This window comes from Artibeus jamaicensis, unplaced genomic scaffold, assembly GCF_021234435.1.
Source record: "Artibeus jamaicensis isolate MK-2021 breed Jamaican fruit bat unplaced genomic scaffold, CSHL_Jam_final contig_490, whole genome shotgun sequence".
Classification (NCBI taxonomy): domain Eukaryota; kingdom Metazoa; phylum Chordata; class Mammalia; order Chiroptera; family Phyllostomidae; genus Artibeus; species Artibeus jamaicensis.
Window position 1 is genome coordinate 1,993,170 of NW_026521861.1, and position 18,102 is coordinate 2,011,271.

Consider the following 18,102-nt stretch of genomic DNA (forward strand, 5'->3'; position numbering starts at 1 on the left):
TACCTCAGCAGGTCCACCAAGGCTCCAAAACGGAAGTTACAAGCAAATGGGCCGGTGACTAAGAAGGCTAAGAAGGCTTCATCCAGTGACAGCAGTGAAGACAGCAGCGAGGAGGAAAAAGCCCAAGGGCCTCCAGCTAAGAAGGCTGGTAAGGCAGGGCAGGAGTTGGGGTTAGCAGTTCCAGGCAAAGGATTTGTAATCTGCCTATTCCTACGTAGCTGATTCTTAGTGGTACCTGTGCTTTTGTTCAGCTGTACCTGTCAAGCGTGCCAGTCTGCTTCAGCATCCTGGAAAGGATGCAGCCAAAGCATCGGAGAGTAGCAGCAGTGAAGAATCCAGTGATGATGAGGAGGAAGAGGACAAAAAGAAAAGGCCTGTCCAGGTTTGCAGCTTGGGAAGGAAAAGGGTCGCTTAAGGGATCAGAGAGAAGAAACCTACAATCTTAGGTTCCAGCTTGTGCCCTGGTTGGTGGTGGACAAATGGATAAGAGGCAGGAAGTCTGGGAACCTTTCAGAGAGGTGATAGAGGTACAGGGTCTGGCAAGGGCACGTGAGGGTGAAGGTAGACTCTGAATCTAGAGGAAATCAATCCACCTGCCTCCCTAGAGGTATTGGGTTTTTCTGGGACACTGTCTAGGACTCCAGGAGTGAGGGAGCATGTTTTGTAGGCAGTGTTGGGAGCTGCAGACAGGGAATGGCAGGGACAGGGCCAATAGACCATGGGGCTGAACTTTTTGTTTCTTACTAACACTTTGTTATCCTCTTCATATGCTGCCCTGTTTAGTTTTCCCTTTCCCCCTAAACAATAAGAGGAGCCTAGGAAATGTTTTACCTTAGGATGCCCCTGGGTACCCAGAAGCCCTTGCTGACTCTCCTCCTTGTGTGTTTTCTTACAGAAGGGAGTTAAGCCCCAACCCAAGGTGGTCAAAGCTCCCCCTAAGAAGGCTGAGAGCTCTGATTCCGATTCTGACTCAAGCTCAGAGGATGAGGCACCTAAGAACCAGACGCCAAAGACAACACCTGTGGCAGCTAAAGCTCAGGCGAAAGCCCCAGTGAAACCAGGTATTCCTTCTTTTTCCAAAAGGCCAGGCTGGGAACCAGCTGGCTCTGGGGATGGGTGTTTAAATTGCTGATATACCACAAAGGTGAAGTGGTACTGGTGTTCAACTGGAGGTACTGATTAATGTTACATTTTGAAAAAGAAGCCATTAATGAGCAAAAGACTTTATAATTAGGGGTTAGTAACTAGAGAAACAGTTTGTAGCAAGGGGAAGTGTATTTTAAAAAATGGTATCAGTTTGTCATTCTTTAGTTGCATTCCATAGGCATTTTATATTCCCACAAACCCTGTTTTACTGTGACCACTTACATCTCTATTCTTTGTGCTTCTCACTCCCATTTTTCTTTCTGCACCTTCATTCCATAGAACAAGTGAGAAGTTTTATTTTCTTCTGTAATTTTCCTGTGATGAAGGTTAGGTTATGGATGATAGCAGCTTCTCTAGAAGTTGGAGTGAAAGACTTCAAGGACATATTTGAATTACTTGCATCATATCATTTTAAAAGATAGAATACTTTAACTCCTGAAGTCGGGCAGGAAAGACATCCTTTGTGCAGTCTCCTTCATCTCCTTCATGCGAGCTTGAAGGCCAGAGAATTGACAGCCTCCTAAGTTCTGAGCTAATAGGAAGGCAGTTTTTTCCTTCCTTTAATTTCTCAGTACTTTACACTGTTTCTTTTTCTTTTTACACTGTTTCTTTTTTCTTAGGCACACCCGCTCGAGCAACACCTAAAGTAGCTAATGGCAAAGCAGCTAGTAGCAGCAGCAGCAGTGAAGATTCAGAGGAGGAAAAGGCTGTGGCTATCTCTAAGAAGGTCTGGTCCATAACTTCTCCCAGGGAAGGGGGGACTGGAGGGGGCAGTTTCCATTTCCCGGTAGGATTGGCTGGGTCAGCATTCTCCTGTGGTGACTGATTTTCTTGTATGATGCAGACTGTACCTAAAAAGCAAGTAGTGGCCAAGGCCTCAGTGAAAGCAGCTGCCACCCCTACCCAAAAGAGTTCTAGCAGTGAGGACTCCTCCAGTGAGGAAGAGGAGGAGGAGGAACAGAAAAAGCCTGTGAAGAAAAAACCAGGTGACTGGACATGGAGGGGTCAGGTTGAATGACTGTGACCAGGGCCCACATACAGAAGGACCTCTAGTCACCATGTGTAGTCTCTGTAGAGTTGCTCGATGCGAAGTCTGGTTTCTCCCGGAGGAAAGGGAAAGGCACGTTGTTTTTAATAACCCAGACTCAGAAATGACACATCAGCCCCCCTGCTAATTCTAACCCACACTCCAGGGGCGGGATGAAGCTCCAGTCCAGGAAAAGGAGAGGTATTGAAGAATTTGGGTACATATTTTAAAACCACCACATTCTCCCTTTTAAACAGGTCCCTATAGTTCAGTGCCCCCGCCTTCTGCTCCCCCACCCAAGAAGTCCCTGGGAACCCAAGCTCCCAAGAAAGCTGCAGAGAAGAAACAGCCCGAGGAGAGCAGTGACGACAGCAGTGATGAGTCTGGTGAGTCATCTCCGGTGGTGAGTGGGTCTGAGGAGCGTTTGAGGAATAAGAAGACACATGTGCTCTGTCCCTCTTCTCACTGAAGCAAGACGGCTAAAGCTCTGTGGACCGCATACCTTTCTTTTTATTGCTCGTAGTTGGGTTGGGTTGGGACTCTCGGCCCACCTAATGTATAGGTTCTCTCCAGATTCAAGCTCTGAAGAAGAAAAGAAACCGCCAGCTAAGGCAGTCACCTCTAAAGCAGCCACTAAACCAGCTCCGGTGAAGAAGGCAGAGAGCTCTTCGGACAGCTCAGGTGAGTCGAGTGGCGGCCCTCAGGGCGGTGGGTGCCCTGAGGGCTCTCCTGAGTCTGATTTGAAGAGCCATTCATTCTGTCCTCTTCTTGCCTAGACTCCGACAGTTCTGAGGATGAGGCTCCTGCCAAGCCAGCCAGTACCACCAAGAGTCCCTCAAGTAAGGCCGCTGCCACTCCCAAGCAGCCTGCAGCTAAATCAGCCTCAACTCCCAAGCAGCCTGCAGCCAGTGGCCAGAAGCCTCTGACCAGAAAGGCAGATAGCAGCTCCAGCGAGGAGGAGAGCAGTTCTAGTGAGGAAGAGGAGGAAGAGGAGAAGGTAAAGAAGACTGTGGCCACCACTAAGTCCAAGGTGATGGCCAAAGCAGCTCTCCCTTTGCCTGTCAAACAGGCCTCTCAGGGTGGTGGGGAGAGCAGCTCTGATTCAGACAGCTCCAGCAGTGAGGAGGAGGAGGAGGAAGAGAAGACGTCTAAACCCAAACCCCTAGTTAAAAAGCCACAGAAGAGAGTGGGAGCTGTAGCCCCTTCCAAGCCAGCCTCCACAAAGACAGTAAAGGCCGAGGACAGCAGTACTTCTTCGGATGACTCCAGTGAGGAGGAGGAAGAAGAGAAGCCCAAGGGCAAGGGTATTCCTAGACCACAAGCCCCCAAAACCAACCCTGCACAGACTGTCCAGAATGGAAAAGCATATAGGAACAGCAGCAAGGAGGAGGAAGATAAGACAAAGGCTGCAGAAGCGGTTTCTAAACCAGGTCTGTATCCAAAGAAGCTGCTCCCTGGGTTCCCCTGAATCCCCCCCCCCTCAAAGTCAGGGTGGGATGCATGCTCTTGGGGGATGGGGTAGAGGGAGGAGGCAAAAGAACTGGGTTTCAGTTGCAGGCCCTCAGTGTGGCAGCCTGGGTAGAGGAAGAGGAAGCTGGCCTCCTGAGTCTGGCTTTTTTGTTTTGTAGGTTCAGGAAAGAAGCGGAAGAAGAATGAGGCTGTTGTGGAGACAGAGACCCCTCCATCCAAGAAGATGAAGCCTCAGACCCCCAACACATTTCCAAAGAGGAAGAAAGTGAGCCATCTTATTTTCCTCTCAGGAGCTAGCTTTTATTATTTGTTTGTTTGTTTATTTTTTTTTCCTCCTTTATAAAACTTTATTGTTCAAGTACAGTTTTCTGCCTTTTACTCTCATCCCAGCCCTCCCCACCTCCCTTTCTCCTATCCCCCCTGCCTTAGTTTTTGCCCATGTGTCTTTTTTTTTTTTTTTTTTTTAATCTTTAGAAGGGAAGGGAAGGCGACAAGGAGAGAAATATCAATGTATGGTTGCTTCTGGTGCATCCCCTGCTGGGAACTGGCCCCTACTGGGAACTGGCCTGCAACCCAGGCATGTGCCCTGACTGGGAATTGAACCGCAATCTTTTGGTTCCCAGTCCCGTGCTCAGTCCACTGAGCTACACCAGCCAGGGCTCCATGTGTCTTTTATACTTGTTCCTGTAAACCCTTCCCCCTTCTACCTGAAATTCCCTCTCCTCTCTCCTCTGGTCACTGTCAGCCTGTTCTCCCTCAGTGTCTTTGGTTATATTTTGCTTGCTTGTTTGTTTTGTTGTTTAGGTTTCTATTATATTACTTATTTGTTTATTTGTTTTATTGATTTACTTTTAGAGAGAGGGGAAGGGAGGGAGAAAGAGGAGAGAGAAATTGACATGCAAGGGGAACATTGATTGGTCGCCTCTTGCACACCCTAAACTGGGGACCTGGCCTGCAGCCCAGGCACTTACTGTGCCTGGGAATCAAACCATCTACCCTTTGGTTCACAGTCCAGCACTCAGTCAACAGCCACACCAACCAGGGCAGGAGCTAGCCTCTGTTTTATAATATTTTAAAAGGTCTTACTTATTTTTAGAGAGTTGGGAAGAGAAGGGGAGAGGGAAAGAAGGGTGTGTGAGAGATCCATTGACTGCTTGCCTTTCGCACGCCCCCCAGTGGGGGGCGTGCCCTGAATGGTAATTCACCAGTGACCCCTTGCATCACAGGCCAGCACTCAATCCACTGAGCCATACCAGGCAGGGCTATTTTTTTTAATTTGCTTTTTAACAGGAAGAAGTAAAATTTTAATACCTGTGCATGGTAGATTCACATAGACATGAAAGTGTCAAAGATGGAGGCAACATTGGGCATATAAGATGTATTTGGACAAAGGAGAAGGTAGAGAATGGGATGTTTTAAAGAGCAGGAAGAAGACTCTAGGATCATCGTGACAGCACTCTGCTTGGCCTGGCGCGCACGTGTGTGTGTGTGTGTGTGTGTGTGTGTGTGTGTGTGTGTGTGTGTGTCACGGGAGGGCTTCTCTGTTACGCAGCCACTCCATCTTTAATGTTGTACTTCGTCTCCTCCAGGCAGAAAAAAGGGCGTCCTCCCCCTTCCGAAGGGTCAGGGAGGAGGACATTGAGGTGGATGCTCGGGTGGCAGACAACTCCTTTGATGCCAAGGTGAGGAGGGAGGGAGTTACCCCTTTTCTAAACTTTATTTTTAGAGAGAAGGAGAGAGGGAGAAAGAAGGGCAGAAACATTGATTGGTTGGCTCTCATACATGCTGTCAACCCGAGATTGAACCTGCAACCCAGGCATATGCCCTGACCTAGAATCAAACTGGCGACCTTCCGATTCATGGAAAGGTGCCCAACCAGCTGAGCCATACCAGTCAGGGCAAGTTCTCCAATCTTCAGTGAAGAGGTGGTGCGGGGGGTGATGGGCAGTTTTGCTTCAGACTAGTAGGAAGTTCTCTGGGTTTAGGCCTTGAGTAGGGAGAGTAATGTAATAGGGCTCTGATGTCCTTCTCTGTGTGAAGCACCTCTCTCTACTCACCAGCGAGGTGCAGCTGGAGACTGGGGGGAACGAGCCAATCAGGTCCTGAAGTTCACCAAAGGCAAATCCTTCCGGCATGAGAAGACCAAGAAGAAGCGGGGCAGCTACAGAGGAGGCTCCATCTCTGTCCAGGTTAATTCAATTAAATTTGACAGCGAGTGACTGAGGGCCATCCTAGTAGTGAAGCAGGGTGATGATCCAAGGCTACTGACTTTTCCCCAATGGACCTGGGAGCTCCCAGCTCTGTTAGGGGGGTATTGATGAGGACGGGGTCTAGAGTCGGTCCTAGGACTGCATCGGAACATCCTCCCTGGTCTTTTTCTATGTTCGTAGTTTTGTACAGATTTGGTTTTGAGTGTTGAGTAGCAAGGACAAGGTGTGTTCTTTTTAAAGAAAAATTTAGTTGTCATCCCCTTCTCACTGTTCTGTGGAAGTCTTCATACTGAGAAATTTGTATATTTTATATTAATTAAATCACTTCCTATTGATTTTTTGTTGTGATTTTCAGAGGTGTGTTCCCACAGATAAAAGCTATTGCCCGAGACATGATAAAAGTCATGTGTATGAACTTCTGTGATCAGAGAAGTCTGCCTGTATGAGTGCAAGTGTCTGCATTTCGTCCCTCCTCCCCATCAGCCCTGGTGAGGGGCGGTTAAGAATGGTTAATGTATATGTGTATAAGCATGTGTGGTGTAGTTCATCCTCATTCCTGGGGTCCAGCCAGCATGAACTTAGCTACTTTGGGGGATAAAATTCGCTGTATTGTTACAGGCAAAATAATGGTGTAATGTGAGTGTCATAGAGTCAGTCTGAATATTTTGTTTTCTGTTATTTTATTACTATATAGTGATATTTGCAACATCTGTTTTTTAATTCGAAAGCATAAACTTTTTATTCAAAGGGTTGTTTTGATGAATTGACCCTTAACAGTGGTAATCAGGACTGCATCATCTGATTTCTTTTTTAACATTTCAGAGGGAAAAAATAACAATTTAACCACTTGGTATGTCTGTCTTGGTAGCAGTGGTGACAAAAATTAGTTTCATTAACTCCTACATGGTGGGGAATCACTGATGAAAAAGCAAAAGAAGAAAAACTAATAATCTCAATCCTCAGTAGGAATTAGGTTACATTAGTCGGGCGAATTTACAGGGCACCTGTATGTGTGTGCTAGCACTTGAGTAGAGGAGGTTTGGGGGAGCATCCGAACAGGATTATTGTGTCTCGTAGTTGGTCCATGGGAGCCATTGACGTGTGCCCTTCAGAGCTGCCACCACCAGTCACAGTGGAGGTGATGAGAAAGACCACTGGGCGGAGATGTGACTCCCAGGCTAAGCTGGCCGACCGGAAAGCTGCAGGGCGTGTTGGCAGTGCTCAATCAGAGCCAGATGGGAAGGCAGAGTCCACAGACTGAAGGCTGGGCTGTCCCTGCGGTGGGAAGGCGTGCTCAGTTTCATGGACAAGGTGTAGGTCTTAAAATTAACCTTCCCTAGTTTGGATTTCACACTTGTGAAATAATCTGATAATAACCTTGTTTTCTATGTAACTGCCTCTAGGAAGGAAGTGTACTGTTCATGCTGACGTGGGTATCTCAGTCTGCATGGTAAAAATTATACATCTTACTATAAAATAATAAACTGGTTGGTTTGTAATGTGTCTTGGGAGTTTTATTGTGAGCCTGAAGCCCTCCCACCTCCTATTCAAACCAGAACAACTTGGGTGCCAGTTAGAGGGCTGGGGTCAGACCTGTGAGTTCACTGCGGAGCCTTCTTGGCCACAGCTTTGGCTTTTCTTGGCCATACCTTGTCTCATGGTGCTTTTTCCAAGCAATAATTCAGCTGGTGTGGGGGCTAAATTGAGGGTTGGTACAGTGGCCTGTGGGCCAGATCCAGTCCATAGCTTGTCTTTGTATTGCTTGGGAGCTAAGAATGGTTTTTATGGTTTTGAAGGGCTTTGAAAAAGACTATGACCGATCTCATGTGACCCACAAAGCCTGCAGTATTTACCATCTGGCCCTTTACAGAAAAAGTTTGCTAACCCTTGGTACAGATCGGTGATTTCATAACACTGGTTGAAAATCAGAATTGATTGGGGGCACTTTTAAAAACACTGGTGTCCAGGGGCCCACCCCAGGCTGGTTGAGTCAGACCCTGGTGTTCTCTGTTGGGGCTGAGTGCTAGTGCCCAGGTGATTCTAAAAAGCAAGCAGTGTTGAAATGTGCTGATCTAAGAGTATTTGGAAAGAAATGAATTGATACTTTTTCTTTCTCATAGTTCATTTGCTACTGTACTTGTTAAATGAGTAAAGTGAAAATTAAATTGCCATCTCTTAGACCCATTTTGGGGGGGTTTGATTCATGTGTCTCCTAGAGTTTGTCTGTACTGTGTGCACCCTCTCACCTTTACACAAGTGGGACGGTTCACTGTACACGGTATTTTGCAGTTGGGGAGCTCATCTCACGACCGAACACAACAGCTTATTTGCAGTGGCTGCGTGGCACCCCATTGCATGGAAACAGTGTAAGGCACTTCAACCAGGAACTTACTGGTACACATTTGGGTTGCTTTAGTAGTCTGCCCATGTCTTAGATTGCAAATGTTTGTTTTTCAGGTCTTTTCATCTTAATATGGAATATAATTTAACTCCTACATGGTGGGGGAATCACTGATGAAAAAAGCAAAAGAAGAAAAACTAATAATCTCAATCCTCAGTAGGAATTAGGTTACATTAGTTGGGTGAATTTACAGGGCACCTGTATGTGTGTGCTGACACTTGAGTAGAGGGGGTTTGGGGGAGCATCCGAACAGGATTATTGTGTCTCTAGTTGGTCCATGGGAGCCATTGACGTGCGCCCTTCAGAGCCGCCACCACCAGTCACAGTGGAGGTGATGAGAAAGACCACTGGGCGGAGATGTAACTCCCAGGCTAAGCTGGCTGACCGGAAAGCTTTGTTACCTTTTCTTCTTAAATGAATAATTTGTAAGTTTACTGTTGATTGTTTATGGCCTGGCCTCGCCAAATGAGAGCGTCATCCCACGCACCAGAGGTGGTGGGTTCACTCCCTGGTTGGGGTTGTGCAGAAGGCAGGCAGCTGATCGATGTTACTCACTTCCATGTTTGTCTCTTTCCCTTCCCCTCTCCAAAATCAGTAAATATATCCTCGGGTGAGGATTTTTAAAGAAAAATCATAAAAAGGAAGCTGTGGCTTACTGTTTTTTCCTTTGCATTTTATAAATACAGCCTTTCCTGGTGGTGTTTTGTTTGTTTTGTTTTAACCTAACAGACTTGCCTTCCCCTTAGGCTTTGCAAATCTGAACCTGCTACATATATGCAGTTAAGGTGTTCCACAGATGAGGCAGTTTAGCAAATTGTCTAAAAGCATTTACTAGGAAATTACCTAACGTCTGAGTCTACTTTCTCATATTTCAAGTGAGAGTATTTTTTCATCCTATCTGTAAAATCTGACTACTCTGGAGGGTCGAAAGGACTGATAATTTATCTAAAGCACTTAGCAAAGTTCCTGACATGCCATAAGCACTCCGAGACTGCCACTTGCCCAATAAAAGTTTCTGAAACGATTTTCCTTGGTGTCCTTGTGATGTGCAACATGCTGTTGCAGCAGAGGCTCAAGTCGTATCAGAGTTCATTGCTATAATCCTGGTAATGGGTTTTGTTTGTTGCTTGTCATTTTCATTCATGATGCCAAAGGTTGATATACAAAATTGGTTTTATTTCTTAGAAACTAGTTTTGTGAGGGATCTGGAATTCCCACCTGTTGCTAATGGGTTCTGGCACTACGGCTGAAGTCCGAAAGTTAAGTGAATCCCATATTTGCTGAAGTCCGAAAGTTAAGTGAATCCCATATTTGATGGCTCATGCCCTCTGCAGTGTGTACCTCACAATGGCATATGGCAGGAGACTACTACACACTCTCATAGGCTTGTGTTTTCCACTGTTTGTTCCCACTGCAAGCCAGCCCTGTTATGTTAGGCTGGTGTGAACTAAGTCGGGTTTTCTCAACCTCGGCATTCTTGCCATTTTGCACCAGATAATTCTTTGTTGTGAAGGACTATCCTTTGTGTGGGAGCAAGTGTAGCAGCATCCCTGGCCTCTTAACTCCTAGATGGTAGTAGCATCCCCCAGTTTGGACATCCCAGAGTGTTGCAGGTATGCTGGATATCCCCTGGAGGCAAAATCGCCCCTCATTGAGAACGAGGGGAATAGCTGAGTAGCAAATGACTAGCTTAGGGTTGATAAAACTGTGACAGTGGCACATTGAGACCAGAGCCCGGGTCTCCCTATGTCTTCAAATCAGTGCACCTGTATTCCATATTGCCTGCCATGTACCAGCCATGGAACTCCCAAAGAGCTCGGTGTGTAATGGGGGAAGCTGGACATGGGAACAGTTCTGTACAGCGTGCCGAGTCCTGTCATCAAGGGACAGAGTAGCTCCCCAAAGGGGACAAGCAAGAAGAGAGCTGGCTGACCTTGACCCAGGGTTCTGAGGAGAGTAACAGCTTACTAGGCATGAGGAAGGTACATACCATGCAAAGAAGACTTTCCAGTGGGGGAAGAGGGCCCTTAGGATGGATCAAGAGGGTGTGTGGAAGGTAAGGGCAACATAATGCTAAGTCTGACTGAAGGTTCGATGACAATGACCTGTGATACCAGAGTCAGAGGTTAGTACTTTATTTTGTGCCCTTGGGTATTTTAAGGGGTTGATAGTTAAGTGCAATGTTTCTGGTGATAATATAGCTGCCAGGAAAGCAAAGTTCCTAATGACCACTGAGTTCTCACACCCTGTGCTCCCTGCAGAGCCTGCTTAAAAGCAGTCTGCAGTTACCAAAGAGGCCAGCAGGTGGAGCTTCGTCCACTACGAGGAGCTGGACTAGACTAGTTGAAGCCTGACATCATTATTTTAGTTACTTTCAGCAGACTCAGAACCTGCCATGAGCTTTTGGATACTAGCCATGAGATGAGTAGGACAGGCCCTCATTTGAGGACCCTTGTTCTGGAGGGTGGACAGGAGGCCCTTCTGCTCTCTAGTCCTGGGTATAAGAGGTCACCTGTCAACCTGACAGCCACGGCAAGCGGCATGGCTTGTAGAGGGTGTTCGCTGTGGAACTTCCCCCTCAGGTTCTACAGGGCACTGGAGTGCCCACCAGGGGGACAAACCACAGGTCATCACTGTGTATGTAACCTGCAGCCTCGTGTCCTTCCTAGGCCTGGATGCTCGAAGTCCCAGTACTTTCCCCTGCCTTTCCTCTCTCCCCTCCTCTTTCAGCATAATCTCTTCATGGAGCTCAGGATTGAGGAGAACAAACACAAGGCTTCCACCTTGGAAGTGGGTTTGAAGGTGAGGGAGTACAGAGTATTTCAGTAAATTAGCCTGGAAGATACGGAAATGCACACATTCAGCAAATATGAGTGCTTACTCCGTGCCAGGCATATAACGTGATTTTGTGTGAGAGATGTTGACACTACCATGAGTAAACCAAAAAACAGTGTCAGCAACCAAAGTTCACCTCCTCTAATGAGGGTCAAGGATAGTAATCCTCAGAAATGTGTTAATGTAAACTTCAAGGTAGTGAGGGCAAGGTGCAAAGAACTGTGAGAACAGTAAAGGGCACCTGGCCCCTGTGATGGAGGGCTTCCTTACGGATGGGGTGACCATGGGATTTGTCATCTCAGCTGGGGTAGTTTGAGAGGGAAAGGGAGAGCTGTAGGCTGAAAGGAGCAGGGGGTAATCTGAGACTGTGCCAGGCAGGTCAGGACATGGCCACCACAGTACTAAAAGCCTTTACTGAGGAAGTGATGTTTCAATGGAAACTTGGGGGTCAGAGTTACTTAGGTAAAAGGTGGTGAGGATGAGCAGGGTGGTGTGTTTTTTTCCAGTTAGAACAGCACATGCAAAGAAAGGCCTTTTGGTGAGAGGGAGCTTGATGGAGACTCCAAGCTGTGACAGAAGGTGTAGGAGGCTGACAGGCAGCGTGAGGAGGGGAGCCATGTAAGATAAGGCTAGAGAGGTAGGGAGGGCCCAGGACCTGCGGAGCCTTGGTAAGGTGTGTCTAAGATTTTGGTCTTTATTCTGAAGGGAATGGGAAGAACTGAAGGGTGTCCAAGTATGCTAGTTTGGGCTGCTATAACAAAAGAGCACAGACTGGGTGGCTTAAGTGACAGAAACTTATTTCTCACAATTCTGGAGGCTGGGAAGGCCAAGATCAAGCTGTGGGCCTATTTGGTTCCTGGTGAGAGCTCTCCACCTGGCTTGCAGTCAGCTTCTTGCTGTATCTTCACATGTCAGGGAGAAAGAGAGCAAGCTCTCTGGTCTCCTTTTACAAGGGCACTGATCCTGTCACAGGGGCTCTGCTTCATCTAAACCTAATTTCACACGGTGAAATTAGGTCATCTAAACCTAATTACTTCTTCAAACCATCACATTTTGGGAGACACAAACATTCAGTCCATGACAGTGAGTATATATGCATATGCCTTAAATGTTTTCTTATTAGAGAAAGTTTCAAATATATACCAAAGGAGAGAGAATAAATAGTATAATAAACCCCCATTAAAAAATTTTTTTTTAGATTTTATTTATTTTTTTATTTAACATTTTATTTATTTTTAGAAAGGGGAAGGGAGGGAAAAAGAGGGAGAGAAACACTGATGTGTGAGAGAAACATCAATCAGTTGCCTCTCACATGCCCCCAGTCAGGGAACCAGCCCACAAGTCAGGCATGTGCCCTGACTGGGAATTGAATTGGCGACCTTTTGGTTGGCACTCAATCCACTGAGTCACACTAGCCAGTGCTTATCCAGTTTAAAGAAAAATTTTAATTGATTTATTTTAGAAAGGGAGAAATGTCAGCTTATTGTTTGTTCATCTATGCATTCATTGGTTGACTCCTTTATGTGCCTTGACCACCGGGGATTAAACCCACAACCTTGGCGTATCAGGACAGTCAATACTCTAACCAAATGAGCTACCGAGCCAGGGTTAAACCCCCCATCTTCTTATCAAGTTTTTCATCAATGTAGGCTCTAGCCGTTTCATCTCTAACACCCCAAAGCATACCTTTCTTACCCACTTCCCACTGAATTGTTTTGAAGTAAAACCAAGATTTTAATTATATCCATAAATAATTTACATTTGGATCTCAAGGATTAAAGACTTAAACATAAATAATCACAATTCTATTATTGCCTCTAAAAGGATTATCAGTACAGTACAGTAATCAGCTGAAATTAAATATCCTGGCAGGTCCTAGCCAGTATGGCTCAGCTGGTTTTAGAGTATTGGCCAAAAGGTTCTGGGTTTGATTCCTAGTCAGGATGCATACCTAAGTTTCGGGTTCAATTCTGATCTGGGCGTGTACAATCCCCAGTCTGGGCGAAAGCAGGAGGCAACTGATAGATGTATCTCTCTCACATCGATGTTACTCTCTCTCCTTTCCTTTCTTTCTAAAAAGCAGTGAAAAAATGTCCTCGGACGCAGATTAAAAAATGAATAAATATCTTGTTGGCATCCCTGAATAGTGTTAAAGGAAAAGGTTGGGGACATGATCAGATCTGTATGTTGAGAAGCCTAATCTGGCTACTGGGAGAATAGACTGGAAGTGTCTGGAGCCATGTGGCTAGTACAATAAACCAGGTGAGAGGTTGTTTTGAATTAAAAGTGCTGGTAGGATGGAGAAGATGGACAGGTGATAGACTTGGGAAATACAAATATAACAACTTGGTTGGTGAGGTAGGAGTTGGGGAGCAGTGAAGAGTATTAAGAATTATCACTCATAGTGTACCCATGCCAGAGTAAATTGCAACCTCGAAGCAGTGCCCAGCCTCCTTATTTATGGGCTGTGAGCACCAAAGGGTGTTATACAGTGTTAAAAAAAAAACAACTTAGATATTCCCCCAAACTGGGTGAACAGTGGTGGCCTTCATGGGGGTGAGGAACACTGGCAAAGTTTGGCTTAGGATGTTAGTTTGAGGTGATTTTTGAGACACCTTAGTGAAATGCTGAGACATCCGTGGAGATTCGCGCTACTGGAGCTAAGGGAGAGGTCAGGCGGAGAGAACCAGTGAGGACTCATCAGTGAATGGTCTTCAGACAGCAGCATAGTAAGAAGGACATTGGAGCAGGACTGTGGGGTCCTGGAGTCTAGTTCCTGCCCTGCCTTGGGCTCACAGGCAACTTTGGGCAGCTCACTTTCTCTCCAGAACTGTCAGTGTCCCTATGTGGGGACGTACTCCCAAACTGTCCCACAGTCCAACAAATAAAAGATGGCTTTTGGCACAGAGGAGCCCTAAAAACTTCACCCTGATGTTAGTTTTTTCACTCCTGCCTTTCCCAATCATCTCTTTTTCTCTCTTCCTCATCTCCTGAAGCATCCCGAATTTGATATTTATTATTTGCATATTTATTTATAGTTTTGGCATATAATCTCCCTAAGGGATATGTCATTTTGTTTTACATAACTTTTATTTTTTTAAAGATTTTATTTATTTATTTTTAAGAGAGAGGGGAACGGAGAAAAAAAGAGGGAAAGAAACATCAATGTGAGAGAGAGACATTGAACAGTTGCCTCTTGTACATGCCTCGGTCAAGGGCCACACCCACAACCCAGGCATGTACCCTCACCAGGCCTCGAACCAGCAGCCTTTTGGTTTGCAGAATGATGCCCAACCGACTGAACCACACTGGCCAGGGCCAAGCAAGTTCTTGACATTGAGGCTCACATTGTCCTCAGGAAGAGCTTCACTCAAAACTTCATGGTGCATTTCCAGAGACTCTCCTTCAGTGGTAACATTGGAGCAGAAGTGACTACCACGCTGGGTGTGAGAACACCAGTCTGCATGTAGCTCCCAGGGGCAGTACCAGTACCACCAACTTTGCAGACATCCTGGGGGGACAGATGCAGGGGCTTGGCAGTTGGATGAGTTAGGTGGCAGGATGCAATCCTGAGCTTCAAGCAGCAGGTTTCCACTGGCATTGTCATCCTTAGGCTGAATTTCCATCCCTGGAACCAATTCACGTTAGCACTTGGCTCCAGCATGTTGTCGCCATTCCAACCAGAACTTGGCACAAAGGCTACTGTGTTGGGGTTGCAGCCAATTTTATTAATGTAGGTGCTGACTTCTTTAACCATTTTCTCATATCTCTTCTGGCTGTAAGGTGGCCCAGTGGAATCCATCAGTTGTTTATGCCCAGTGTGAACACCAGAAGGGTGTGCTTACCAGTCTGCCCATTCCTGGGAATGCCTACCGCACACTCACCAACACTGGCAGCAACAATCAGGACAGCGTAGTCAGCCTGAGATGTGCCTGTAATTACATTTTTGCTAAAATCTCTGCGTCCTGGGACATCAGTGATGGTCCCATAATACTTGCTGGTCTTGAATTTCCACTGGAAGCTGTCAATGGTGATACCATGCTCACATTCGGCTTTCAGTTTATCCAAGACCCAGGATTACTGGAAGGAGCTGTTTCCCTTCTCAGCAGCCTCCTTCTCCAAGGTTTTGGATGGTTCATTTGTCATTCTACCACATTTATAGATCAGATGGCCAGGAATGGTAAACCTGCTGGAATCTACCTGCCCAGTGGCAATGTTGTAGATACAGTCTTTTCCTCTCCCATTTTGGTTTAGGTTTAGCTGTGGGTTTTCACGACATCTATGCTCTGGTGGCAAATGTGTTGTGAAAAAGATGTTTCCGTTTTTTATTTACTTGTTGATTGTGATGCAGCTCTGAACATTCTTGTGTCTCCTGGTGTGCACGTGCAGGAGTTCTCCGAGTTCAGTCGGGAAAGTGCTCATCATAGAGTAAGTGCATCTTCCATCTTCTAGATAATGCCAGTTTTCCAAAGGTGTTTATTACAATATTTACATTGCCCCCAGCAGCTCAAGAGAGTTCCCCTTATTCCACATTCTCCCCAACACTTGGTAAGCCATTAAGTCAAATTTTCCTCTAATCGCTGGGTGTGGAATGGTATCTTATGGTGGCTTCAGCTTGGATTTTCCCTAACTTTTCCCTAACCAATTGTTTTGAATGCTTTTTTATATATTTATTGACTATTGGAAGTTTCTCTTCTGAAAGTGTCTGCTTAAGTCTTTTGCCCATTTTACTATCAGGTTGTCTGTCTTTTTCAATAACTCATAGGAGTTCTTTATTGGATAGAATTCCTTTGTTTTATGCTGTGTAAAAATTTTTTTCAGTTCTGTGTTTTCCTTTATTGTGTTTTAAGTTTATTTATTTTTTAGAGATTTTACTTATTTATTTTTAGAAAGAGGGGGAGAGAAATATTAATATGTGGTTTCCTCTTGCACACCCACTACTGGAGACATGGCCCACAACTCAGGTATGTGCCCTGACTGGGAATTGAACCAGCAACCATTTGGATCACGGGCTGGCACTCAATCCACTGAGCTACAGCAGCTAGGGCTAAGTTTATTTTTTATTGTATTTTTTCATTACCCATTTACCCCCTTTATATCATTATTGTATTTTTGGTGAACAAAAAGTCTACTTTTTCTTTAGTCATTTATGCCAGATACCTTCCGTCTGTCTCCCCATATACACTTTCTACCTTTCTTCATCGTCTTTCTGGGGAGGTTGACCTCAAGGAGCGGTTATTGGGCTCTGTGCCTGTGGGCTTCTGGTTGGGTTTGGTGGATGGGGCGCCCCCTGCAGGCAATCAGAAGGAGATGAAGAATGAGAGTAAGTATATATTTTTCCTAGTTCCAGCCTGCTGTGTTTTTAATCCAGGAATTCTCCTCTATAGACTTTTTCCTTTAACCTTCTTTATCTCATTGTTTTTGCCCAAGTCATAACATTCTCCTTATATTCCCCTTTATCCACACCTTCATAAACAATCTTTTTACAAAGGACCTTTTCTCAGACTACTTCAACTCGAGTGTGTCATATGTTCTCTGTTGGATTTCTCACTGACATAGTTATTAAACTTTTCTTTTTTTTTTTTTAAATTTTTTTATTGATTATGCTGTTACAGTTGTTCTATTCCCCCCTTTGTTCCCCTCCACCCTACCCCCCATTCCCACCATTACCCCCCTTTAGTTTATGACCATGTGTCTCAAGTCCTTTAGATTCTATATTTCCCATACTATTCTTGCCCCCCCATCTGTTTTCTATCTACTGTCTATGCTACTTATTTTCTGTACCTTCTCCCCCCCTTCTCCTCCTCCCACTCCCCTGTTGCTAACCCTCCTTGAGATCTTCATTTCTATGTTTCCACTCCTGATCTAGCTGTCCTTTTAGTTTGCTTTTGTTTTAGGTGTGGTTGTTAATAACTGTGAGTTTGTCCTTTCACTGTTCATGTTTCTTTAACTTCTTTTTCTTAGATAAGTCCCTTTAACATTTCATATAATAAGGGCTTGGTGATGATGAACTCCTTGAATTTGATCTTATCTGAGAAGCACCTTATCTGTCCTTCCATTCTAAATGAAAGTTTTGCTGGATAGAGCAATCTTGGTTGTAGGTCTTTGGATTTCATGACTTGGAATACCTCTTTCCAGCCCCTTCTTGCCTGTAAGGTCTCTTTTGAGAAATCTGCTGACAGTCTGATGGGGACTCCTTTGTAGGTGATTGTCCCCTTATTTCTTGCCGCTTCTAGGATTCTCTCCTTCATTTTAATTTTGGCTAATGTAATTATGATGTGCCTTGGTGTGTTCCTTCTTGGGTCCAACTTCTTTGGTACTCTCTGAGCTTCCTGGATTTCCTGGAAGTCTATTTCCTTTGCCAGATTGGGGAAATTCTCCTTTATTATTTGTTCAAATAAGTTTTCCACTGTTGGCTGTGCCTTTCCCCCTTCTGGTACCCCTATAATTCGGATGTTGGAGCGTTTAAAGATGTCCTGGAGGTTCCTAAGACTCTCCTCATTTCTTTGAATTCTTGCTTCCTGACTCTTTTCTGTTTGGCCATTATTTGGTTTCTTCTGGTCTACTCCATTGATTTGAGTCCCAGTTTCCTTTTCATTGCTATTGGTGTCCTGTGCAATTCCATTCATTTCGATTAGTTTCGCCTTCATATATTTGTCTAATTTGTGGCTATAATCAACCAATTCTGTGAGGATCCTGATGACCAGTGTTTTAAACTGTGCGTCTGAGAGTTTTGCTATTTCTTCATCGCTTAGATCTATGGGCTCTGGGGCTTTGAGAACTTGCGACATTTTTGGTCTGTTCTGGCCCTTTAAGTGTGAGAAGCGGTGCCTTGGACTCCCAGGTCGCTGGGTTATGACGCTGTATGTGGGGGTGTGGTCAGAGCAGGGAAATGGCGGCGCCCTCTGCTGCCGTTTGCCACGGGGACCGCCGGGCCCGGTCCAACTGCCCACTCCCTCGCCTGTCCGCTTGCGCACAAATGGGCGACCACAGTCAACACGCAGCACCGCTTC

General features: G+C 45.6%; 1 protein-coding gene across 5 annotated transcripts in view; it reads left to right on the forward strand.

Moving 5' to 3' along the window:
- The window catches only part of NOLC1 (nucleolar and coiled-body phosphoprotein 1), a 38,967-nt gene that overhangs the window by 2,693 nt on the left and 18,172 nt on the right, over positions 1–18,102 (forward strand). The window contains exons 3-14 of one of the 5 annotated variants that reach the window (XM_037159491.2): positions 9–148; positions 252–382; positions 896–1,061; positions 1,767–1,873; positions 1,991–2,132; positions 2,431–2,559; positions 2,747–2,854; positions 2,950–3,603; positions 3,802–3,908; positions 5,233–5,325; positions 5,704–5,832; positions 6,931–7,352. In XM_037159491.2, the coding sequence (XP_037015386.2) occupies positions 9–148; positions 252–382; positions 896–1,061; positions 1,767–1,873; positions 1,991–2,132; positions 2,431–2,559; positions 2,747–2,854; positions 2,950–3,603; positions 3,802–3,908; positions 5,233–5,325; positions 5,704–5,832; positions 6,931–6,951 (1,927 nt within the window). In that variant the 3' untranslated portion in view covers positions 6,952–7,352. Of the gene's footprint in view, positions 1–8; positions 149–251; positions 383–895; positions 1,062–1,766; positions 1,874–1,990; positions 2,133–2,430; positions 2,560–2,746; positions 2,855–2,949; positions 3,604–3,801; positions 3,909–5,232; positions 5,326–5,703; positions 7,353–18,102 lie in introns of those variants that run through there. The other 4 variants (XM_053668521.1, XM_053668522.1, XM_037159489.2 and 1 more) reach the window with 4 other exon arrangements.